General features: G+C 39.5%; 1 protein-coding gene across 7 annotated transcripts in view; it reads left to right on the forward strand.

Annotated features, from left to right (window-relative positions):
* Positions 1-400: 400 nt before the first annotated feature.
* iqsec1a (IQ motif and Sec7 domain ArfGEF 1a) overlaps positions 401-27,247 on the forward strand; it is a 129,637-nt gene continuing 102,790 nt past the window's right edge. For 4 of the 7 annotated variants that reach the window (XR_011992206.1, XM_023805015.2, XM_023805016.2 and 1 more), the window contains exon 1: positions 402-829. Coding sequence is in view for 5 of the 7 variants with exons in the window: in XM_023805015.2 (XP_023660783.2) it covers positions 573-829 (257 nt within the window). In the remaining 2 variants the exon portion in view is untranslated. Of the gene's footprint in view, positions 830-27,247 lie in introns of all 7 variants that reach the window. The other 3 variants (XR_011992205.1, XM_023805009.2, XM_072713792.1) reach the window with 1 other exon arrangement.

A 27,247-nucleotide genomic window follows, 5' to 3' on the forward strand; every position in this document is an offset into this window, starting at 1 on the left:
CGCGCTCACTCACGCACACACATTTATTGATCTATGTCGTATATTGCAGCTTTTCACTCATAAATCAATCACGGTTATATATGCACACTAGAATTACGTGCAGGACAAATGTATCTGGCATAAGCTGAATTGTGAAAACCGATACTTATAAGGTACAACGAAGCTGTTGAATGGGGAAACCTATTATATCTGTTGTCTAAAGAATAATTGTTAAAGAATTTAGAAATATTGGGTTAATATTTATCATTTATGTTTCTGATATCAATCCCACATGTACGCATTTTATTTGTATATTTTCACAGCTTTTCCCAGTTGCGAATAAACAAAGGGTTAAATGGGTTTCCCGTGTTCAGTGTTGCGTACGAGGATTAGTTATTGTGCTGCAGAGCCTCCGGATGACGGGCTGCTAAGGACACACAGCTGAACAACTTCATCTTCAGTCATTCAGTCACTACCAAACACGAACGATGGTGGAGCGGAAGATCCACATTGTGTCGGAATTTGCCAGCGATCAGTTGTAGAGCCAGGGAGAAAAGTACGGGAACTGCGGGACGCCGGTGATTACGATCAGAATGGAAAACCCGGCCGAGAACCCAAGCAAGGCTGCGGAGTACTTAAATGAGCTGAACAAAATCATCGAGACGCAGCAGGAGTTGTTAGAGAAACAGAGGAATAGGATTGAGGAGCTTGAGGAGCAAGTGGTCAAGTTATGCCGGGAAAACGCCTGTCTGATAGAGCAGCACCAGCGGCACCTGGCAAACTGCAGGCTGCTACAAAGCAATAGTCATTCTGCTTTAGGTGCTATAAAAGAAAATGTCATCCGAGAAAAGTAAGTCGGCTTTCTTCCCAGCGTTTCCTTTGCTATATGATGGTCTACATATATTCAGTGTATGTCCACAGGAAACAGGCACGCAACAATAAAATGCCACGAAAATCACTAGTGCCTTTGCAGCAGGCGAGAAACATGGGATTTTGTACCATGCACTGTCACAAGTCAATCACAACAATTGTAAAATATCTGTGGGACAGAGTGAAGAAAAGTCTTTAATTTAAACTAATGCAACTGATCTAAAGGCAAATTTATGTTATTTATACAAGACCCGCTTATTATTATTATTATCCTTTGGATTTGCTAGTCAATATGCATTAAATGTGCTGGCCTTAAATGTTGTCAATGCATTCTTCAGGGCTTAACGAATTAAAAACTGTTCTCTCTGTTTTGTTTTCGCGTGACTCTTCAACTAAGATATTTTACAATATCTATTCTTCTGACTACTGTATAGTGTACGTATCTTTTCTAATGGACAGTATTATCCTATTGTGCCAATAAAGTGCTATACTCCCATTAGCACAACCTTAACCACATTTAAATGCCGGGCAATAAAGGTACAGCTTTGAAAATGGACCGAAGACCCGCAGGTGTCTTTCTCGGCGTTGCGTATTGCTGAGGTTTGTGTAATTATAATTAGTTGTGATGATGAATCAGCAATACAGAGAAACATCTGCAGTTAAATAAAGCTCAGATGCTTTCGCTAAAATTAAGTGCCTACTATGAGTCCTCAGCAGACGCGCATTTAATTTACTGTTTAGTGGGGTCGTTTAAATTGCTGTATTGATCTCGATTCACTTTGCCCTCTGGAAAAGCTTTTCAGCCTTAAATATAAGAATGCTACGCTCATGGATATAACTGTATAAATAGGAAGGACAAATCTCGTAGCCCATCTACTGTATAAAATACTATTTAAATATTTGAACTGTAATATATCGTTTCATTTGTTTATTATTTGTAAATGTATTTATATGTTTCGTTAAGTCTTACACCCATTTCTCAGTTAAAAAAATGGATGTTCATGCTTGTCTTTGTTTCTCATGAGACTCTCAGTTCGACGAACCGTTATTGAAGTATTTATAAGGATATGAACAAGAGCAGAACGCAAACAAATTGCCTTAATGTACGTTAGTGACAGCTGACAGTGCTGACTGTCTAAAATTACGTATCTGATAGATGTGCACAGTATTTCTTTCCATGAAAGGAACATTGTGTTGTTCTGATAAATGGATTTAACTCAGCTCAGTATTAATCTGGGGTATTTATGGATTGAAGCCGTTAGAAAGGAAACCAGTTTCACTTTTGTATGACAGACAGCAGAAAGTACTAGTACTGAGACTTAGAGTTTGGTTTTAAAAGCTTTTGAAGTTTATCTTAACGTTGTTTTCCCTACGGATTCATAGTAGCCTAATGGGATGCAGATTCAAACTTTAGCCCCCTGTACGTCTTTCTGGGATAATGTAATCATGCAAAGCACTTCCCATAGGACAGTAACATGATATGCAGCCCTCGGTCAGCAGTGAAGTTGGAGGCATATCCGGCCCGGATTATTCTGATCACATTTAGAGATGGAAAGACAAATGAGGGCCGCCGGTGAGGACATAGAATCAACAAATATTTTCACGCTGACGGTGTCTGTGGTCTGTCAGTGTGGCATGGAGGTGGCGGGAGGTTCAGGATGGACACCATAATCATCAGCTCCCCAGAATACTGCCTCTGGCTTTTCTCCCAAACAATTTTTTGTCAGGCATATAAATATTATTCTGAGGGTAGCAATTACTAGCTGTCCGTGTTTTCTGCGATGATCCTTATTAAACAAGACACGGGCTTATTGCAAAGCTCTGGGTATTAGTCATGTAAGGGAGCGCTAAATGGCGTTATTAGGACTGCAGCACTTCTCAGTCTGGTTTGGTCTGTACGCTCTCGGAAAATAGGTTGATGTTATAGCAAAGGCGATCCTAAAATGTGCAAAAGAGTTACAGTTTTGGCTTCTTCATCATATATAATTTCCCCTTGACTTCACAAAATTGAATGAATTGAGAACCTGGTCAATCATTTAACAATATTCGGTGTTATCTTGGTGCGCTTGTCGCGAATTATGCAGTAATGAGCGAAGAATGAATAATTCTCAGTGTTTCGCAATAAAATTTAGACGGCAGATATTTTCACAGTGATAACAGTATAACAAGAAGACAGACTTTATGGCATGTAGCGCTTTTTGCATCATCGTGGCTGTGGAAAGGAAATGGTTGAGTGATCGGTGCATCTAACGCTTAAAGACCTTGAAAGCAGTTGCTCATTGTATTGCCGCTAGAGGTTCCTGGACGGACTTTATTTTTTCCGACGGCTATTTAAAGCTTCAGCAGGCAAAATGAAACCCGTCCTTGAAATAAACGTTCGGCAGTATTTACATCCACTAACCCTCCCCTTTTGTGTGCAATGGTTAGGGGCACAAGGCAGCCTGTGTCAGTCTAAGCACTTGTAAACCGAGTGAGGATAATACCCATCCTCACAGAATGTGGACATTCCCCACAACTGACAACTTGCCCCACAGGCATCCAGCCAGTGACTAATATTTCCTTTTATCTGTGGGGACACATGCATAGCTCACAGTGTTGCTTCATGACCCGTTTATACAGCTGGATGTCATTGTGATTGAATTGATTGAAGTTAAGATTCTTGCTCAAGGGTACAAGCAGTTTCATTCCTCGGACTGAGCCAGCAACCATCTGCTCAGTCCAGAAACCATGACACCTTCCATTATCCAGGGATGACCTCTGTTTAGAGTCCCTCACAGTTGATATAGGAGGTGGGTTGGCAGAACAGCCCAGAGTGGTGTGCTGAGCTCTGTGTCTGCCCCCCATGTCACCAGCCTGCCATGTTAGCCCTGGGTGGGTAGCATTTGTGCTGACCCCCCCCTCCACCTCCCCCACCCCCACCCCAAAGAAACACTATATCTATGACAACATAAGTTATGTCTCCAAATAATATGTAGTTTATATAATTATGTAGTTTAAGTGGTGAAATTCTATAGTAAATAAGTCATATTGTTTTGTGAACATAAAAAATAATCTTTTGGCATTTGGATTAAGTAGCATTTTGGAAGACTGTGGCTTTTTCTAGATATTATTGGACGTTTGACACTTGGGAGTCAGAGAGTTGCTATTTATTTAAAGTAAATATGACCATACAGGAATACAACAATGATATAGTGCTGCAGGGCTGGATGGAAGCCTGGAGATATTCTCCAGAGATCATTAGAGAAATGGTGTTAGGCAACACTTTCATTCATGCTTGGATTCATTCAGTGTTGAAGATAAGTTCCAGGGCAAGACTCCCTATTTCCTAAAATCAAGACAGGATAATCAAAGCTTTAGCAATTAGGAACTCAACCTAAAACATGAATTAATACACTCACTGAGTACTTTATTAAGAATTACATACTAATTCTAGATAGAGCCTCCCTTTGCTCTCAAAACAGCCTAAATTCTTCATGGCGTGGATTCCACAAGATGCTGGAAACATGCCTTTGAGATTCTGGTCCTTGCTAACATGATTACATCACACAACTTCTGTATATAAAGTAAACTGCACATCCATGCTGGGAATCTCCTGTTCTACCTCCAAGTTGTCCAAATGGATTCAGATCCAGTGACTGGGAAGGCCTCTGAAGAACACAGAACTCATTGTCATGTCCATGAAACCAATTTGAGACGAGTTTTGCCTTGTGACCTGATGTTTTGTCACGCTGGAAGTAGCCATTAGAAGATTAATAAATTGTGTTCATGAAAGGACAATGCTCAAATGGGCTGTGGCATTTAATTGATGATCGACTGGTATTAACTGGTCCAAAGCATATGCCAAGAAAACATGCCGTACACCACCAGCAGCCTGGATGGTCGACATAAGACAGGTTGGGTCTATGGATTTATACTGTTGATGCCAAATTCTGACCCAACCATCTGTGTGCCTCAGCTGAAATGTAAACTCATCAGACCAGGCGATGTTTTTTCATTTTTCAGCTGTCCAGTTTTGGTGATCCTGTGTCCACAGTAGTCTCAGCTTTCCGTTTTGATTAACAGGAGCGGAAACCATCATGGTTTTCTGCTGTTGTAGCCCATCCGCCTCAAGGTTCGACATTTTGTGTATCCTGAGATGCTTTCCTGCTTACTGCAGCTGTACAGAGTGGTAATCTGAGTTACCATAGCCTTTCAGTCAGCTTGATCCAGTCTGCCCATTGTCCTCTGACCTCTCTCATCAACAAGGCGTTTCCGTCTGCAGAACTGTCGCTCACTGCATGTCTTTTGTTTTTCGTGCAATTCTGAGTCAGCTCTGTCAAACTGCAGTGCGTGAAACTCCCAGGAGATCAGCAGTGACAGAAAAACTCAAACCAGCCCGTCTGGCATCAGCAATCATGACACATTAACTGAAGCTCTTGACCTGTATCTGCTTGATTTTATACATTGTGCTGCTGCCACATGATTGGCTGATTAGATAATTGCATGAATAAGCAGGTGTTCAGGTGTTACTAATAAAGTGAGTGTACATTGCAGACTCATCACTAGTGACCATACACACTTTTTCTCCAGAAGCATCCACTGCTCCCTCCATATTTAGCTTCACTTCAGGCTGATTGCTTGCAGCAGCGCAAATGTATTTGAGTTTTAATTGGTTTGAACTTGAATTTAAATCGGGCCATAATTGGGGCAAACTTCGTAATTCAGCCATTTGTGCACTAAACCTTGACGTCCCTCTAAAGATGAGAGGAAAAACATAACGGTGCCCAGTGTGTGCTAATTTTCACTGCAGAGTGCTTTCTTGCTAGTGGGTTACATCATCAGTTAGTGGAAGAAAGGTCCATGTTTTATGAAAGGAAGGCAGCATTTGGGAGATAAATAAATTCACGGTAGAGTGGCATAGCATCACCTTAGCAGCACAGAAGCCCCAGGATTGAATAAATGTCCAACCTGATTTCATGTACAACTAGAGATGCATTTCAATAAGAAAATGTGAATGTGATTGTGCCAACAGCATCAGATTGCCAATGCATACCATGGCCTGTGGAATTACATGGATGCTAGCACTTGGCCTACAAAAGAAAGGTTTGAGTTTCTGGAAAGAGGGATGAAGAAGAGGGATGCGGATGGAATATTAAAAAGAGAAATACTTCTCAATGGGTGGGATATTTGAGAGGTGGGACACAGTTTCTAGGTGAAGAACTAGTAGGAGGAGGTAGGGCTCAAAAATCATAGGATAAAACTTAAGAGCAATATATGATTGCTGACCAATCACATAATGACATAAGCTGTAAGGAAGCTGTAATTGTCAGTTAAGTACTGTACTGTTTCACTTACATTATCTTAACGTTTTCTGTGAGAAGGGGGTAATTTATACAAATTTAGAAGAAGGTACCTGTTGTAGAAGAACTGGAGATGTGAAGGTATCGGAGGGAAAAATGTGCCCACAGTGGCTTCTGATTCCTATGTATGAACATATATCTTCTAGAAGCCTTGTTCCACAAAACTGATTTACTTTCTTAAAAGAAGAGGATTTACTTGTGGTAACACCAGTTTAATTTCCAAAATCCCTGCACAAGAGTCATAATCCAAAAACATGCAGCAGTGCATAGGGCTGGTATAGATAGACAAAGGGAACCAAATCCCAGTTCTGAGGTGATTCCAAAGTCCAAGCAGGACCAGAAGGTCATGAAGTTGATAGGAGCAACCAGGGAAAAACTACTCAATCCCAAGACAAAGAGCAAAAAATCCAGAACAAGCAGAAACCATGCACAGGAACTGGGCGGTCACAAACCAAACACTCAACAGTTCACAAAAACCATACCATGAAAATTAATCAAGATGATGAGTTACAGGGAGACAGAGCAGGAGCTGATTGGGCATAGCTGAATGGAAACTTTACTTGATGCAGTCATGACATTCATACTTATTTTGGGTTTCAGAATGATTATGATATATATTTAAAGTTTTCTAGTTACACTGGTATTAACGGAGTTGAACCTATTATTATTATTATTATTATTATAATATATATACACATATATATTATATATTTATGCTTACCGAACAATTTTATCACAAGTTGCTTGCAGTTATTGTGACTACTACAGCTATTCTTCCTTACATTTTTAGTTATTTTGTAAATGGCAAATGTGAAACAGATGTAAAACAGTCTGGACACCAACGTTCAATTCTGCTGCAACAAATCCCGAAAATGTCTTTTTTCCGTGTTGGCGCGCCTTGTGCTGTTTTCAATGTGACAGCAATGCTGGAGTGTTTTTTTTCACGTACAACATAGGAAGTAAAAATAAAGTGTCAAGCAAGGAATTTTAGAGGTTTTATGTATATATTCAGTTTGAAATGAGCTGCAATGGCAAAGTATTTAATCTTGTGCAGATTACTTCATTACACTAGCACACTTCGCATTACTTAAGGAAAACACCGCAATCATCTTGTTGAAACTCCCACTCAGTTGTTTCTCAGGTTATCTGAGCCTGCTTCCGCGAAAATATATGGTACTTTAGATAAAATCATCTGTGAGAAAAAAATGACTGCGAGATGCAGCAACCCTGCGTGGGGATCTGTGTATCAAAGTATGGCCTTTATATGTCAATCACTGTCCTTCAGCTGGGGGGGGGGAAGCCTTTCTCAACATGCACCAGAGTTTTTATCCTTTTGTTGTTGTATGTTTTGCTTTTCTTTCCCTTTTGTGATAGAAGCTAAGTGGTTTATTTACAGCATGGCAACACCTTGTGCAGACTCTTGTATGCTGGTCAAAACTGGTTCTACGTCCTACCTTATTTCCATAAAGCAAGAAGAAGGTGTGAGAAGCAGATAGAGATTGGCTCGCACAATTACCTTCCTTATGAGAGAAGGGATGAGCGGCCACACAGTGGATCTTATCGGAGCTGTTTAAATGGGGGTCATTGATCATCTGGTTAATGGCTTGTAGTATTACTCAGGTATAAATCGCTGAATGGCTCACATTCTCTATTAAAAGGAGCTCTTCTAAATCTTGAAAAGAAAATAACCCCAGTCGTGAAGGAGAAGCATGTTGTGGTATAACCAAGTAAGGGATTTTGTAATTGAAGGCCTTACTAAAAAAAATTGTTCTCCTATCATTGTTTTGGGGCCATTTTAAAGGAAAAAGCTATCTTTTATTCTTCCAATTTTTACACACTGCGCATTTTAGCAGACTTTTATTAATGAAAATGAATTTACTATGTTTCGTTTCTTTCAGCCCCAAGTGCCTTATTTCTCTGTGAAAACTCTCATTATGATATGTGGCACATTTTTAAGGAACGCCTTGGCATCCTTGTTCTAATCGAGCCTTAAGTTGGTCCAGTGTGGTTTTACCAGTTAGAATATCTAACCCTTATTTGTACTGTCTAGGGGAATAATACACACACACAAACATACACACAAACACACACATAGGTTTGTAGTTACAGGACTGTCACAGAAAATTAGAATATTGTGATAAAGTTCTTTATTGTCTGTAATGCAATTAAAAAAACAAAAATGTCATACATTCTGGATTCATTACACATCAACTGAAATATCGCAAGCCTTTTATTGTTTTAATAGTGCTGATTATGCCATACAGCTTAGGAAAACTCAAAAATCCCATCTCAGAAAATTAGAATATTTCCTCAGTCCAAGTAAAAAAATAAGATTTGTAACAGCAAAACAAAATCAAACATTTGAAAATGTCAATTAATGCACTCAGTACTTGGTTGGGAATCCTTTTGCACGGATTACTGCATCAATTCGGCGTGGCATGGAGGCAATCAACCTGTGGCATTGCTGATGTGTTATGGATGCCCAGGATGCTTCAATAGCGGCCTTTAGCTCAACTGCATTATTGGGTCTGGTGTGTTTCAGCTTCCTCTTCACAATACCCCACAAATTCTCTATAGGGTTCAGGTCAGGGGAGTTGGCAGGCCAATCGAGGACAGTGATGCCATGGTCAATACACCAGTTACTGGTGGTTTTGGCACTGTGGGCAGGTGCCAGATCATGCTGGAAAATGAAATCATTATCTCCGTAGAGCTGTTCAACAGATGGAAGCATGTAGTGCTCCAAAATCTCTTGGTACACAGCTGCATTGACTCTGGACTTGATGAAACACAACGGACCAACACCAGCAGCTGACACAGCTCCCCAAACCATTGCTGACTGTGGGAACTTCACACTGGATTTCAAGCAACTTGGATTTTGCTCCTCTCCAGCCTTCCTCCAGACTCTAGCGCCTTGACTTCCAAATGAAATACAAAACTTGCTTTCATCTGAAAACAGGACTCTGGACCACTCTGCAACTGTCCAGTGCTTCTTTTCCATAGCCCAGGTCAGACGCTTCTTCCGTTGTCTTGAGTTCAGGAGTGGCTTGACCATGGGAATACGGCTATTGTAGCCCATTTCCCGGACACGTCTGTGAACAGTGGCTTTTGATACCTGAACTCCGGCTTCAGTCCACTGTCTTTGAAGCTCACCCAAATTCTGGAAGCGGCTCTTCTTCACAATGCTGTTAAGTCTGCGGTCCTCTCTCTTGGTTGTGCAGCGTTTCCTGCCACATTTCTTCCTTCCAACAGACTTTTTGTGAATGTGCTTTGAAACTGCACTCTGTGAACAGCCTGCTCTTTTGGAGATTTCTTTTTGTGTCTTACCCTCCTGATGGAGAGTGTCAATGATGGTCCTCTGGACAGCAGTCAGGTCAGCAGTCTTCCCCATACTTGTGATTTAGTTTACTGAACCAAGCTGACTGTTTTTAAAGGCTCAGGGAAACCCTTGCAGGTGTTTCGAGTTAATTAGACGATTCAAGTGATTAGTTAAATAGCCTGCTAGTATAGTTTTTCATGATATTCTAATTTTTTGACATAGGATTTTTGAGTTTTCCTAAGCTGTATGGCATAATCAGCACTATTAAAACAATAAAAGGCTTGCAATATTTCAGTTGATGTGTAATGAATCCAGAATGTATGACATTTTTGTTTTTTTAATTGCATTACGGACAATAAAGAACTTTATCACAATATTCTAATTTTCTGTGACAGTCCTGTATATCTTAGTGGGGACTCTCCATTCATTTCTGTGGGGAAAGCTCTAATCCCAACATAACAACCTTAACTGCTACCCAGCCCTAACCTGAACCATAAGTAACCAAACTAAACATGAAACTTTTGCCGTTTATACTTCTTTGATTGCATTTACAGATCTTTGTGGGAACCTAAAAAATTGTCCCACAATGTCAAAAAAATTGGTTTTTATTACACTGTGGGGGATATTTGATCCCACAATATAATATAAACCTAATACACACACACACACACACACACACACACACATATACTGTATATATATGGTGAAAAATAACATTCACTTCACCATTACAGCTTCTAGTCATTTTTGCAGTTTCATATAAACGTGCTGTCTGATTTAGAGAGATGTTATAACATCAGTCTCAATGGGAAAAAAAATGTATGTATTACGTATGAGTAGTTGTGCTACTTTAAGCTTTCTTCAAAGGTGGGCAGTCTTATCCAGAAAGGGCCGCTGTGTGTGCAAGTTTTCGCTGAGACTCCCTAATTAGATTGCTAATTAGAGAACTGACTGGCTGAAGAGTCCTCACACCTGGGTTTGAACAGCTGCCCTAAAGGTTATCCAGAAACGGGCATACACACAGGCCCTTTGACCTTTGTTAATAAGATTGCCCACCCCTGGTCTAAACGGTAATGGCAGACAACCTACTGGCAGAACCGGTCCTGGAAAGATAAAAGACATCATACAGGTACTGGGCCGAGACCGACACTATGTCCTGTCCTGTGGGTAGCATGATAGTGATTTGCTTTAGTGTAGAAGATTTTTTTAAATTATTATTATTATTACTTTCAAAGGTGGAAACTGAAATAGATTAACCTTTTGGTTGTCAGTCCAGCATAGTTGATGGTTTTCTTTTTTTTCATTCTGGGGCACAGCTGCCCTTCAGACACTGAGTTCATGCTTTGAATACACATCATAGTTGACACATAATGTGAACATTCCAGTCATGGGTAAGCTCTGCCAATCTTCCACCCACTGATATTTCAGCTGTTATTTAATGCAAAGCTGAAGATAGGACAGGTCTTTGGTCAGCCTTGCATGTGACCTCATTATGTTCTTGTTGCAATGAAGCTTAGCTCAGAATATGTATTTATGTTGGTACTCCTTGGTGAGAGTTGAACCTTCTATTAATTTCATTCATATTCAATGACATTGCTTTTTCAACTAAAATACTTTTATTAACATCCATCCATCCATCCATCCATCCATCCGTTTGGTAAGGTTTTAGGGTGCATTTATTTGTTTTTTTTCTTCAAAATTATGAATTGTATGTGGATCAAAGTCAAATATACAAACAAAAAATTATTTTGTGAGATTATTTCAGGTTTTGATTTGAAATTTCAAGACAATTCAACAATCCAATTCACTAGATCTCTTATTGTATTAATCAGAGAGGGAAATATATATGGTTTTTCAGACACATTGGATGAAAATCTGGAAGTGATCAAATTCTGAGACAAAACACAGCAAAAATGAAGCAGTGAGGCTCAGTGGCAGCAAAGGGAAGGGTGACAAGAGACAGCTGACTTTGTTAACGTGATAACTCAGAAAGTGCATTATAGATCTTAATGCCACCACATCAAAACCTTACATGGATAAAGATCTACACCTGCTTTCATTTCGAGACATATCGCACCAAAACTGAAGCAGTGTCACTTAGTGGTGGCACATAAAACGACAGCCAGAGATGCAGATATTGTGAACTGGATTACATTGAGACAAGTCGCATAAAGTTGGGTGTTTATTAAAGATTTTTTCGAGATTTGGAGTGAGAGTGTAGGGGGACTAGAGATCGTACAGGTTGCAGGGTGTGGGAGGAGTAGGGATTATTTGGGGAGAGGGGGTGATGGAGCCATCATGGAATACATTGTTATTCCAACAACATCTAGTTTTTGAAGGTGGTTCCATTTAAATGTGGCATATACCACAGAGTAGATAGCAGTGTGTTTTTGCACAACACATTGACGGTGTATCATACACTCCCATCTCTCATTCCCTTCCAACTGAGATTTGCATAATTGTGAGATTGCTAAATGAAATGAAACATAGTCATTATACCATGCTGCTTTAGCATTGCCAGATTTTGGAGGCCGAAGGTGAACTCATTTTGGTTGTGAACCGGTGTGTTAAGAACTTTTTGAACTCATTAAAAAGGCTTTTCAGTTTTGTCTTACAGATAAAAAAAGTTATTGTAGTTTGGTATCAGAAATATTGAGAATGATCTTATTTGCAATGTCCTAGAAGAATACTGAATGATATTTTTATTGAGAGTATTGAATCATGCATTCAAGCGGGGAATGGCATTTTGGGAAATAAGTGTCCTTACTGAAGACTCAATTAAGAGCTGCAGGATTACTGTCTACTGATGCATAGTGTTTTATAAACACTCTGCCGTTTGATAGGATGTAAGCCCAATTTTCATGCTTCATTGGGAAGTCTAGCAGCCAGTCTTGAGGCTCAGTAACTCTGACATCCACTCTCTGTGCTGCATGAGACCCTTTCCTCATCCTTATCCCATGCCTTTTGTTATAATGGGAATACCTCTCCATTTTTGAATAGCAATGAAGAACTAGGGCATGTCAATATCGAAGAGTGATGAGGATGTAAACCCCCAAAGTGAAAACTTTGGGCCTTATAAAGATCTGATGGAGATTGTGCTGTGATGAGTTTGTGATGTGAACAATATATATTTGGTTCCAGCCTGCAGCATACATGTTTAGAACTGCAACATATACAGTACAGCCATGGAAAAAATTAAAAGACCACAGCACAATTGTTTGTTTCACTCATTTCTCAATTTATGGGTGTGTGTCTGTGAATAATATGGATTATGGCTTGGTTCTTCCCTATCTCTCTTCATTGAAGGGCTTCTTCCATACTTTATGGAACTTCAGTCCTGCTTCTAGGAGCCTGAAACACACTGTCCTAGCAGTGCACTTCACACCTGCACTTAATGTTTCCCATTCCTTCTGAAGGTCACTTGATGTCATCCTACCATTCATGAGAAACTGTCCGCTGAGTTAACAGTCATCTCTGGCATTAGACAGTCGCTTCTGCCCTTTACCTGGCTGGTTTCTGACATTCCCAGCTGTCTCCTGATTCACCTTATTCTTGTGTACAGCTCTTAGACCAACCTGCCGCTCAGCGTAACCTTCTGCCAGCAGAACCATGATTAAACCAGGATTTAAAAATATAGATTGGCCTTTTAATTTTTTCCACGGCTGTACATAGAAACTGCTGCATTATTTCAGCTTACAGTTAGATTTGACCTAAGTGCTAATAATAAATAAATAAATGCAATCTGATTAAATAGGCCTATATAATGTTAGTTTATGCAGTTTAAGGTAAGAATAGGTAGCTGCTTGGGCCCCAAGAACTAAGGGGCCCATGAACACAGAATTTCCAGAAGTTACATTTAAGGATACGACACAATATGATCATTTAATGTATGCAAAGTAGCATGACAGAAGAAGAAAACAGCGCAAAGATACAGTAGAAAACTAACATAACATCTCCCCTGTTTGATACTGTCCTTCTACAGTGGTAGATAAATTGTGAACAAACTTAACTGACAGCACTGTCACCCACAGCCTGATTGGTGAACTTAACCAACAGCACTGTCACCCACAGCCTGATTGGTGAACTTAACCAACAGCACTGTCACCCACACCCTGATTGGTGAACTTAACCAACAGCACTGTCACCCACACCCTGATTGGTTTTACCACTGGTACCCCACACTTTGATTAGCATTTTGGTCTATCATTTTTAACTCCAAAAAATAGCTCAAATAGCCGACTTAGGGGGCCATCTACCCATGTCAGCCTAGGGCCCCTGGAGAAGTTAGTTGGCCACTGAGTTTATGAAGCTCACAGACTTAGAATGGAATACAATCAATCCATGGTCAGGCAGATCACAATCTGTGGAGGATTATGCCAGGATTTTTTCATCTTTGAGCTTAAGTGTTGTTCTGTGTAAAAATGCACATAAAAGTGTATTTACAGCAATGGCAGAAGTAATGAATTAAATTTTATATAATTGAAATGTTCAAGTATCGCATGAAATTAACAGTCTGTGTTAGACAGTTCAAAGATATCAATTAGTTGATCAGTCCTATACGGAGAAATAGACCAGAATACCCTATAGTTTGTAAAGTTGACTGAGGGGGATCGGAGTTGCTTTATAGAGACTCACTACCAGATACTAGATATAAAAAATTACTTGTAAATGTTTGGTTATTGTCAATAAAAAGACACAATACATATTTGTGTTATTTTGGACAGATCCTTTATTATTAAAAACCTAGAAAAAGATCAGATCATGTTTTAATTAATAATATTTCAGGAGTACAGGCAGATTTAAAAGAATCCCATATAGATCCCAGCACTCTAACTGAGCTGTAATGCTTCTGTATATTATATAGTATAATTATATAAAAGCAATCATTGGGAATGGAATGGTCCACAGGATTCATCAAAACTATGAAAATCATTTAAGGTTTGAACTGGTTCATGGTCTATTATGACAGTTCTCATTTTATTTCATTTGAAGACGGTATGATGTTGACTGTGTGAATTTGATAGCTCCAGTTTAATAAGTAGTGTTGATGTATAGATAGTCTAATTCCTATGAGAAAGAAGACATTTTATTAGGTATTATTAAAATTAATAAAATTGACAAAATTCTGATCAATTCCAATAATCATTTCAATTCAATTAATTTTCATATAGCGCCTGTCTCAGCAGTGTCGCCCCAGGGTGCTTTACACGGCTGTGTTGGGAAACAATTCAATCATTTGTTTTCTGTCTGGGCATGTAGCGATGCAGCGTTACATTGTGTAAAAATCAGAGCAGCTTTCAAATAATAAAGCGTAATGTTTTTCTATATGAGTGATCTTTTTTCCTTTGAATGAACCAAATTCTTTTTAAAAAACAAAAAAAAGAAGAAGAACAGAATAAGATGGAGAAGCACTTTTGTTTTGCATCGCTGATGTTCTGTTCAGAGATGTGAGTCGTGTTAGCTGATGCTATCCCACCTCTGTGAGTCTAAAACTTCTTTGAAAAGAAGACTGCTTTCTTTCTGAAAGTGAGTCAGGGTGAAAAACAACAGTTTGAGGCTCACTCAAAGTACTTCTGCACTAATACTTTGGCATGTGAGGATGTTGAGGGAATTGCCTGTTTTGTGCAAAAGACTGAAGGATTCAGAAGTTTATTTCACAGGGTAATGAGCTCTGTGCAGCTCTGAGTTCTCACTAACTTTTGTTAAAAAAAACTAATGGGGGTCTTAAATATTTATCCTAAGTTATCCCTCCATTCTGGAATGCCAACCTTGGGTTCCAGGTGGAATCAAAAACTGTTTGGGTATGCTGTTACAATGTTACTAAAATGAAAGGTCATACGAAATAATATTTCACGTTCCATTAAAAGATTATTGTAATTTTAAAATTTTAATGCACTCGGATCTGTAAGTGGCTGGCAGTGGCCAAAGAATTATTGATTAATGTAGATATAAATTTTTAAAAGGGAATGTAATTCCCTTCTATTATGTCACCCAATTGGTCTGTTGTAGATGGGGTTGAAACACCTTAATCCCAGTTCTCATTGGGGCCGTTTTACTGCTGAAGAGGTGCTTGGTGACACCCACATTTGGCTTTAGGGATAACGTCGACTGCTAATAAAATTAACATATTACTTGTTAAAGAGAGGACTGTACCATATTGTTCTGCGTAACCCTTTGTGCTGCCAGTCCAGTGGAGAGATGTTGAGGCATCAAGAGTTCCCTTCACTGTAACTAAGGGGCCTAGCCCAGCCCCTGAAATACAACCCCATACCATTACCCCTCCTCCACCAAACATTACAGCTGGTACAAGGCAATCAGGCAGGTAATGCTCTTCTGAAATCCTCCAAACCCAGGCTCGTCCATCAGATTGCCAGACGGAGAAGCATGATTCGTCACTCCACAGAGCACGTTTCCACTGCAATCACGTTCACGAAGATTAGAGTTTGAACCTTTCCTGAATATTGCCCAATCGCCCTGTATTGAAAAATAAAGGCAGATGATATTTTCACGCCGGTATCAATAGCCATCAAAGATACATATTTGCACCAGGGTGGATGACTAATGTGGCTATTTGGGTGTATATAGCAGGCTGATGCTATTTGCAGCCAGGTGTCAGTAGCAAACCATGCTATATTATGAGTTATTTGCATCAAAACCAGGAACTTTGTGGAGGATGTGAGCAGTTCCCATCAGTGCGATCTTCTGTACTTCTTGGGCTGTGTGGTGACCAGGTAGCTCTCAAAGGTTTTTGGCAAATCCTTTCTTTATAGTTCCATGAGCTCCAATCACTACCAGCACAACTCTGGTCTTGGGGCCCCACATCCTGCAGATTTCAGTCTCCGCAAGTATTTGCTCAGTTTTTTCAGCATCTTTGAGAATGATGTCATGGGATCGCTACGTTGATTAGCAGGCAATGATTCTCCTTTTTTAAGTGAAGTCTACTAAATCTGGACAGTTTGCTGAAATAGTTTCCCACATGATGGTTCTGTCACTTATGCTGATGACAGTTTCAGGCTTGTGTTCGTACCATTTCTGAGGTACTTGCCCACTTAGCCCACTGCAGATCAGCCAATACAGACATCTGGCCACCTTGTTCTGTTGCTTCATGTACTTGGTGGGTGCCATCGTTGAACAGCCAGCCACAACATGGCTGATGGTCGTCTCTGCCTTGTTGCACATTCTGCCCTTGCTGTTGATTGCTGCTTCAAAATGTTCATCTGGTGGTACCTGGTGTTGAGTGCCTGGTCCTGTGCAGGGATGATCACGCCTTTGATTTTTCTCTTGAGCCCAGAGCTGCTCAGCAAGAACTTGTTCTTGATTTCCTTTGCCATTTCAATCAGAGAGTACTTTGCTATGGTGGCCTCATTACTGCTCACAATCTTGGTCAAGCTCAGTGTAGTCACTCAAGCGAACAATGGCACTGTTAAATACAGACGTAATAATAATAATAAGAAGAAGAAGAAGAAGAACAACAACAATAAATAACTGTAATAATAACATTAATTGTAACAACATCATCAATAGTGATATGAAATAATATTAATCATAGTTATTATTATTATTATAATCATTATTATTATTATTATTATTATTATTATTATTATTTGACCTTTTATAGTTCTTTCCACTTTGGCACTTTCAGCCGTTGATGTGATGTGCAACCAAGTGAACAGCATTCTGAAAAATAAAATGTTGTGTCTGGTTTTGAACCAATATGGGACGTGATTTGTCTCGTAATTTTGCCCGGGCGATCAGCCCTCAAGGAGGGGGGTCGGTTCCCTGATTTCATGCTAGATTGATCGATGAGGACGTTAGCCAGATACAACGGCAAGGTGAGGATCCATTTTGGACTAGACGAAATATTGGTTATGAACTGTTATTTCTGGGTATGTGGAAGGTTTGAATGCGATAGTCCATCCCACTTTCAATGACGTTACAGTTCCAAATTCTGAGACCAGCTTTTCTGTACTACTGTGCTGGAGCCGTTTTTTCTTTGCAGTGGAAAGGCATGGAACAAGTTCCGGCACCAGCTCCGGGCCGCATTGCAGGAAACGAGGCAAAATTAACCTGCGATTAGTATATCTGTTGCAGTTCTTACTGTTATGTCATTAAAAATTCAAATGTCATAGTGGAAATGAATATAAATATTTAGAAATGTACTGGTTGAGTGTGGGACAAGTACAGTTTAGAAAAAGTGAGTTAGAGAAAGTGACTTAGTTGTCCAGGGAAAATAAAGTTGTCGTTCCAAAAGCCCCCGTTTTTAGTTAAATCTGGCCCATAGATCGATCTTTCATTTTCCACTGAATAAAAAAAATCATTCTGCTAATCTGCGCCTGCAAGCTTGGCAAGTTTCACTGCTTTTTCTGTATAAAAAGAAAAAATGTGACTTCGCTTATTATGCTGCAATGTGACATACAACACTGTATTCAAATCTGTCTTCACTAAGTCTTAGGAGGATAGGTTGCTTTATGTAAGATCAATAGATTTGAATGCACAGTCAGCATGCAGAGAACTACATCTGTAGCATTAGTTGTGGGTTGGCTTTCCTGTACAGTGTATTACCTATGGCCTGTGTAGGCCATGTATTTCAGACCTGGTTTCCAGAAAAAAGTCCCGTCTGTACTGTCCATCTGTCTGGAACACCTGTTTCTCGTTCTGTTTCTCCTGCTGTTATTTGGTTATCAGATAAGTCCACTTGAATGCACATACACACACAAACCTACACATAAATCCAGGGGAAAGGGACCTATGGAGAACAGCAGTGTCTTTTTGTTTGCTGGAATACTAATAAGATATTTGTTTAACACCGAATGTTCTGCTGTTTTGTTTACTAATGGTGGTAATCGTTATAACAAATTTATCTTCTGCAGAACTTACGGTGGCAGGTGACACATCCTCTGAGCATGATGTCCACACATCTACACTGTGCTGATGTAGATGAAAACCGCTGCTCGAATGCTCTTCCCAGCCACAGTGGCATCGTATTGCAGCTATAGCTCATTAAGCCCCATGCATACACTGACTCAGCGTTCCTCTGACATTTGGTGTGAGGGCATGAGGATGGATGCTGTATTGCATTGGTAATGTCTGTAGTCATCTCCTATGGAGCTGTTCGATAGAGGATGGGAGCTGGCTAAGAGCTGCCTTAGCTTTGGAGGGCTAAGATCAGGTGACAGGAAGTAGCCATATTTATTCCTGGCCCTCCATGCCCATCCTCTTGTCTTGACATATATTACCCATCTGTAGCTCTAATACAACTAATGGAAATGTTATCTGTTTGCCTTTAAAGTAATCTTTCCTTGGGCTTTAATGCCAACTACCGCAAGCTCTATCACTATATGCTAATAGTGATCAAATGTAATTTACACAAAAGGCTGGCTAATAACATACAGTATTTAGTCATTAATACATGCCTCTGACTCATGTGACAATTTATATGTGAGCTTTTACTTAATCCTTTTTTGGATAATTGTAATTCCTGAGGGGAAAGTATCTGATGGATCTTACAACAATTTCACACAAAAATTAAATGGATGAAAGTCTACACCTGATTTAATTGTCCCAAAATTGAAGCTGCTGAATGTCAGCAAAGCAAGGAAAAGGAAGCTGTAGAAGACACGTGATCTTGTGAAAACAGTAACTCTAGAAGTATTTGATGGCTTTTTTCCCAGAAACATTGTATAGGTGATGATCAGGGGCCTATTTCATTTTGAGACATATCACTCCAAAACTGAAGCAGTGTCACTGGGAAAGATTTCATTGAGACACTGTTGGGGAGCTGGAGGAAAGCGCCGTAGCTTTGACCCCCTCTCACCCTCACCTATGTGGAGGAAGCGCTGTCGCTTGCCACTCCACACATGCACTTCTTGGACTCAGGACTTAAAGAGACAGCACACTTCTTATCTTTTACTTGCGCAAGGGTGCCCACTCACTTAGATGCAACAGACAGTATCTGCGCCTCAGTTCAGTGTCACACCGGGCAGTCCCTTGGCTTCTTTATTTATACTTGGCGGGAGGGGCTTACATGGGGCGTAGTTTAAACTGTTAATACTGCTAGTACCCTTACAGACAAAGGTTTATCAGGAAACGCTACACAACCCAGGGTAGGCCTCCTTGGCCATGTTGACAAGCCTATCCCCCACCCAGAGTTATAGTTCCTGTTCTCTCATCCTTTGGCGTCTAGGGACCACTTTGTTCTGCCCTGTCTCTAGACGCAGGGGCTGATACATATATATTACATATTGCTAACACACATACTTAATATGATAAAAGTAATACATTTTCCACTCTAACAGACACAATGTTAAGCTTTTCATAAGGATTTTTGGAGAGGTGGGGAGAGTGTGTGGAGGAGCTAGAAATTGTATTGGGGTGTGTGGTAATAGTAGGTATTAGATGGGGATGGGAGCAGGGGGGGTGACAGGACCAACTACCATTGACAGCATCTCATTTCAGTTTCCTTTGTAATTGTACACTTTAAATTGAGGCCATTTTTCATTTGGTTATAGACTCTTAAGAAGGTCAAAGATTTTGGAAGTCAAGAATGGCAATTTCATGTTCCGACATTCTATGCATACTGTAAAACCTGAAAATCCTGGATCTTTTTAAATGCATTTTCCAGTCTTGTAAAAGTCATGGAAAATAAAAAAATGCCCATATGTCCTAGAAAATAAATGGATTTTCCTGAATTTTTACAGGCATGATAAAATTATAACCTAATCATGCTTTGTTGTAAGCTTTTATAAAAGTTGACCACTGTATACAGTTTTCAGTAGGCTAACGCCAAATCAAAGTCCCACATTTGCAATTAGCATTTGTGAGTGAAGTGGGTTGGAACTACCCATCTTGCTCTCCATGACACATAGACGCACATGTAAGTGAGAGCGAGCTTGGCAGCAAAGGGCGGTCACCCATAGCAACACCCATGGAGCTGGGAGTTAAGGGCCTTGCTCAAGGGCCCACAGATCTCACTATTCGACCTAGGCTGGGCTATAATTGGTGACCTTCCGATCACAGACGCAGAGGCTCAGCCCACTGAACCCTGCCCAATCTCTGTTCCCTTGTCGGCTGGTGATCGTGTTTGTTATTAGATGTTCTCCGCTGGAAATCCTGTTCTAAGTCTGTGTAATTACTCTGTCTCCTTGTGTTTAAGTCTTCATTAGTTCTTGTATTACTTACCTGTCTTTGTTTACACCACTTATAGCCTCCTTTGTTCCTCAATGTTTTGAAATGTGTTTAAAATCATTTTCCTGTGCTCAAACGCTGCATCGTGGACAGTCATCCATTCTCAGTTTGTCATGCTTTGGCATAATTTAAAGGAAGAATATGTGGATTATCAATTATAGGTTATACTGTAGGAAATAATGCCAGAGTTAAAAGTGTCAGGAATTTTTAGAGTGATGTTTGGGTTATTCTTTGACAGTGGCCTGCATTGGACGTGCAAATGCTATGTCGTGAATAGTGTGGGAACCCTGTATCCACAGATGTTGACATAAACATGCTATTAGGATTTTTTTCCCTGCTTTGTTCCACTTCCATCAGGACCATTGACTTACTTTTCATAGATGCAGGCACGTGATATCCCGTTTTGTCGTGCCGCACAGTCTGAATCAGAATGTATCCAATACCAAATTACCAAGGAGATGTGATAAGATTCTGCAGCTCTCTTGGTGAAGCTGCCTCATTTTCCCATGCTATTCAATACCGTATCCCAAACTGCAGATTTTACATTTATCATATTTATGACTCAAATGCCATGCCTGCTGTGATCTTTGGTGTACAATCTGCATATTAGAGATTATGATTTTTCCCGCGCTGTATGTAGACGCTTAATCCAGAATGGTATGTTAGTAAATAAATTCAGATGAAAACACTCTTAGCACCTAATCAATTTTAAGACTGTTAGTTTAATAGAGTATATTAAATTGCAGCAATTTGTCAATCTGTTGACTTTAAACATCATTTTCTTATAATTACCATACAGAAATTTGCCAGCAGAAGGTATGTAAAAACAGTATTAATATTAACTGCAATTAATCACCAATCATTTTTTTTTGTTAAATTATTTACAACAAATCTGTTCATGATTTAGTTTTGAAATGATACTCTCACCATTCTGGGGGAATAATGATTTAGCTGAATGTATTATGTTAATAGTACTGTCCCTTTTAGCAATATAAACCTAAATGACTGAAGCATCTTATATCAAAGGAGTAGAAATGTATCAGTTTGTGGCACATGCATTTGGGCTTGTGATGCCATGAACATTAACATACATTCAAAATTTAGCATGTCCACTATAATTGTACCTACAAACAAGCTATAAATAACTGGCTTTATAGTTTTCACTTAGTAAAAAAAATTCTATTGTTGTCCAAATAATTGAGATTTTCTGTGATAATGCTGTTATGCTTATGATCTCTAAATTCACTGGAAGTTCTGAGAATTTTAGCATGAAATATTCATCCCACTTATAACTGTAATTGACATATTTAGCATGTAATACTTTGCCTATTTTCTACAAAACTGACAGCAAATTCTTATTAATGGTTTTGTCCCCAAGATGGTACTTAGTGTGCTGTATTTGATTTCATTTAGCAGATGGATATTAGTCTAAAATTTTAGTAGTTATTGAGGAAGAAGATGATTCATTTCTCAGGTTATTATGTTCTTTATGTTATTTGTGAGTGCTTGTGTGAAAATCCATAAAGATTAAATTATTTCAGTGCATTCAGAAAGAAATCAGTAAACCCCTTCACTTTTTAAAATTTTTATATTGTCTTATTCTAAATTCAGCAATGTACAGTACACTCAATAATGACAAAGCAAAAACAGGATTTTAGAAATATTTGCAAATTTATTAAAAATAAAAATCTGAGACATCACATTGACATAAGCATTCAGACCGTTTACTCAGCACGGAAGCACCTTTTGTAGAGATTACGGCCTTTTTAGGCATGATGCAACAAAATTCACACACCTGGGTCCTAATTATCAAACTTTGTGTAAATTTCACCATGAAAAAATGTGTGCAAATGAAAACTGAAAACTGCATATGGGCAAAAAACCTCTGATTTATCAAACTAGGCATACACACATATGTTTGCAATTACCCCCTTGATAAATCCGATGTATTTTGCAAATGTGCACAAGCCTGAGATCCTGCCCAGTACAGCCCACAATTACCCATAAATGGTCAATGTAAACAAACTGCGTACTCAAACAATATGGAAATCAAGCCTTTCTGGTTGCCAAGTCTGATAGTAGTGACCATATGTAACAAACCAAGAAGGGGAATTTTGAGCAGTGCAAGGTTGCGGCATGACAAAATGTTATATTCGGGGGTGTAAGCACATTTATCACAAATAAAAATGTACAGGTGTACATTTTTTCAATAATTTTTGTAACACTTTTGTTCTTCAATGTTAAAATCAGTTTCCTGTGCTGGTCGTGTTTTTAATAATTTATAAACACATTCACAATACTTTATAATGCATTCATAAAACATTAAAACATGGCTATAAATATTTATCAAAAGGCATGAGACATTATAGCCATGTTTATTATGCATTATGACTGCCTTATGAAGCTCTAATCTACAATGCACTATAGATACCTTTATAATGCAGTACAAAACATCCTTATTGCTTACACCGACCATTATAACACATTATTAAGGTATTTATTGTGCATTATAGATGAGAGCTTCATAAAGCATTCATAATGCATAATACACATGGCTATAATGTATGCCATTTAATAAATATTTATAGCCAGGTTTATAATGCTTTATGAATGCATTATTATTTGTTATGAATGTGTTTATAAATTATTAAAAACATGGATTATTTGCAGATTCTTGCAATTTCGGATTAGATGCCAAACTATTTTGTTGTCTGAGTATTTGTACTTCGTGCAGCGATTGTGAAGTTGAATCTAAGAAAATGTGTGTTGAATGGAAACACATCACCACTGAAGTAAATATGTATTTAAAAAGTGGTCGAATGCGAAGATTGAGAGAAGCGAGTTTGTGTGCTCCAGGCCACAGTGACTCGAGCGGTTTGGGGCAAACCCACATCTTGACCCTCAAACTTTGATATGCGTTTGGCATCTATGATGGTAGACGCCCTATTATGCAGTGTTATGCCAGAGAAGTCGGGAGATACTGATGTGGTAGGTCAGATTCCAAATGAACAAATCATGAGCTGACCCAGGCCATCTAGCTACTATGTTTGGCAGTGCCATGCTGGCATCACCGATGACAGATAGATAGATAGATAGATAGATAGATAGATAGATAGATAACTTTATTGTCATTGCCATAAAACAACGAAACTGAAGTGCCTCTTCTGTGCAACATTCATCCAAGATAACTTAATAAATACGTAAATTAGTTTTTTTTTTTAGATTTTTTTTGATTTGTAGAATAAAATAGCTTTTGATTGATGAAAGCCTCTTCGTTGGCAACCATTTCACTGCTTGCCTCAAGAGATGTATGCTGTACTATTGTACATCTGATAAATAAACCCTTTTTTTATGTTTGCCTGTTCCCCATGCAACATAGGGAAACACCATGTAGGCTGAGCAGATTTGTTATGCCATTCAGAATGGTTGACATGAAAGTACTGAAAGTTGTGTGGGACATCCCCAGTCAGTGTGCCAGTTCTCTCTGGTACTGTAGGTGCCTGTTAATGGAAAGCAAACAGTAGTCAGAACTGTGTACAGATATAACCTGAGTTCGAGTGGGTGGTCTCTCTAAAGGTATGGTCACAGTAGCATGAAAATCCAGTATCTTCACAGAGTTGAGCAGATAATATGGTATACCATGGTAGCTTCATTCAATGAATGAATAACATTGCCTTTGAAACTTGCATATGGGAAGGCATGTGAGAATCATCATAGCTAGTGTTGTGTTATAAATGGGGATTGACATAACTGCTGCGCAAAGTCTTAGAACTTAGAACCACAGATGAAGCACTTTTATGTCATTTGCATCATAAGCGTGTGTGCATGTCTGCACGTGGAGAATCTCCAAAAAATGAATGAATGAATCTTTATGTGGTATTGAATGTAGATTGATTAGGGAAAAATAAATGTAAATGGTTATACCATAAAGCTGCAACGTAACAAAATATGAAAAAATTGACTTTGGAATATGTTGTGAATGCATTGTAATCTAGCTTTGTCTCGTTATCTCATCTGCTTTGACCACATTGTTTCTGGCATCCCTTTAGCCTGTTGGGGCTGTGAAGTCTCAGAATACCCTTAAAGGGGAAGTTCACCCTAAAACTGAAAAAGACATGTTTTAGAGGGGCTTTAGTGGTATCATCTAGGTTGTTCTGCTGGGAGTTGCCTGGTTTTGGAGATATCAGCCTTGGAAATGTCAGGCTTTTCTTGAATATAATGGAAGTGAATGGCATTCATTTTATGGTAATTAAAGCACCATAGAAATACATTTGAAAAATTCAACAGCAATGGCTCTTATCAGAAATCTTGACCTCATTATTGAATATAATCCACAGACTTTGTAGTGAGCAGTTTAATGTACAAGCTGTTTCCTGCTACTGAACTCCACACACCAGTCATATGACTGCGCACAATGAATTCACCTTTGTGCTTGTGCCCATCTCTCCAAAATTAGGCAACTCCCAGCAGAACGACCTAGATGGATAGATACCACTAAAGCCCTCAAAAACATATCTTTCTCAGTTTTAGGGTGAATTGCCCCTTTATTACAGATTTCAAGATTTAATTTAAACATTACAATAGCCATGGGTTTCTTGCTACAGCAAAAAGTAATAAGTAATAATCAATCTATTTTCCTTGATATTCCTTTTATAATGATTTTTGCATCCACCCTTGTCTATAGCAGTGTGGTCGACCTGATGCCTATCCGAAGAAACACAGGAAGTATGTCTCAGATAGTTTTTGTCCTCTGAAGTTGCTCAGCCAAAGTGTGTTTATCTTGGCTGTTGTCTGGAGGGTTCAGCTAAAATCCTCTGATGTATTGGTTTCGCTAGCCAATACTGATTGGTCTGAAGGGGCCATCACTTTGAAGCTGGCAATGCTCAGAAATATATAATGAAATCTGCCAAAACAGACTATTTTAAATAAATAAATACATACATAACTTGTTATAATTGGGAATGACAGTAATCTGACTACACTGACTGTAGCAGTGGGTTGTAGATTAGTTGTACTATTCACTCTGAAGATATATGTGCCCCTATGCTGATGTTTGGCCAAGCATTGCAGAGTTTGACAGGACAACAAACCCGCAAGACCACTTATATGTGATGATTACTAATCACTGTTTGCTGTTTGTTATGCTGTACAAATACAGCATGTGACAAAATTTGAACTTGTTTATTTCATTAATGTCTAGATGCCTTTCTGGTCTATTGCCTTGGCTTAGTTGCCCTTCATTCTTTCAGTTGCTATTCTGAATGCAAGACATGTTACGGGGAAAAAATCCATTCCCATGTCAATGACATTGCAGATGACCAGATAAATAGAATGGTGTGTGCAGAGCATTGAACTTCATGTGCTGCACAGAATTGAAGCACATTGCCATTTTATATCTTCAAAGGATTGATACCTAATTCCCCCAGGCCTCTATGATCTCCACTCTGCTGCATGCTTTCATTGACTGAGCTGTGGTATCACTGTAACATGCTGAAGAAAACCAGGAATCAATAGCCACCTCCCTCCCCTTCGATGGGAACTCCAGCATCTGTATTCAAGCACTGCATCTCATACTGTGCTTGTGGATCTCTCAACTTCCCAGGTACAAGGCAGGTAGTCCTAGGAAGGTAGATTTGCCTAGATTTGAATGGATGTGCCTGGCCCACACGCTCAGGTGTCTCTTGTGTGACTTGAACTGCGTGAAGGCACACTAGTAAGACCTATTATAATTGGGTCTTCCCTAAGATCCATGGCAACTGTTGATCAGCACTGCTCACATAGTCCAGTCCCCTTTGCCTTTGGATCTCCTGTTTTCAGAGAGTAGATATAGCCCAAACCTGCCCATTCTGGTCATCTTTCATCTACCCAAGTAGCTTATATCAGTGTTCCTCAGTTCAGACCCCAGGGACCCCAGACAGTCAACAGACCTGCCAACCTTGGGATTTTTTTTTGAGTACCACAATGGTGGCACTCTCGCTGACTCACACTCGCTCTTGTGCCCGTAGCAGTATATATTATGGTATCATTTTAATCTGACAAAGGGGGGGTCTGCCTTTTTTTGTGTAAAACGGCAATATAACTTTCAATATAATATTCACCCGTCCAGCGGCTTTCAGTTGCCAGTTGCGAGGAATGTGCGTATTTCTCCTCACCTCCAGTCGTTTTCTATCGCTATTCTCGTCCTTTTACGGTCTCGAGGGCGCGCGTGTCTGTGTGAGACATTCGCGAGGCGCCCTGAGCTGTGTATGCAGCCCCGCCCCTCCTGCTGCAGACTGAAACAGCAGCCAGAAAGAAGCCTCAGCGTGACCAGCTGCTTTTTGCGGACTTTAGAGCTGGGTTCTTCAAATCTGGGCCCCGATTCCAAATCCAGGCCTTGTTTTCAGTTCTCCCAGGTAGTTAGTTTAATAATTACTGATTCTGATTGGTCAGAGGCTTCACACCTGGCTCACAGGTAAAGGAAGGCTGGAAAACCAGCAGTGCTCGGACCTCGAGGACCGTGATTTGAATAATAGGGCTATAGAGCAACAAACCGTACCGGCGTACTTTGGTGTAAAAATAC

This window comes from Paramormyrops kingsleyae, chromosome 6 (genome assembly GCF_048594095.1).
Source record: "Paramormyrops kingsleyae isolate MSU_618 chromosome 6, PKINGS_0.4, whole genome shotgun sequence".
NCBI lineage: Eukaryota > Metazoa > Chordata > Actinopteri > Osteoglossiformes > Mormyridae > Paramormyrops > Paramormyrops kingsleyae.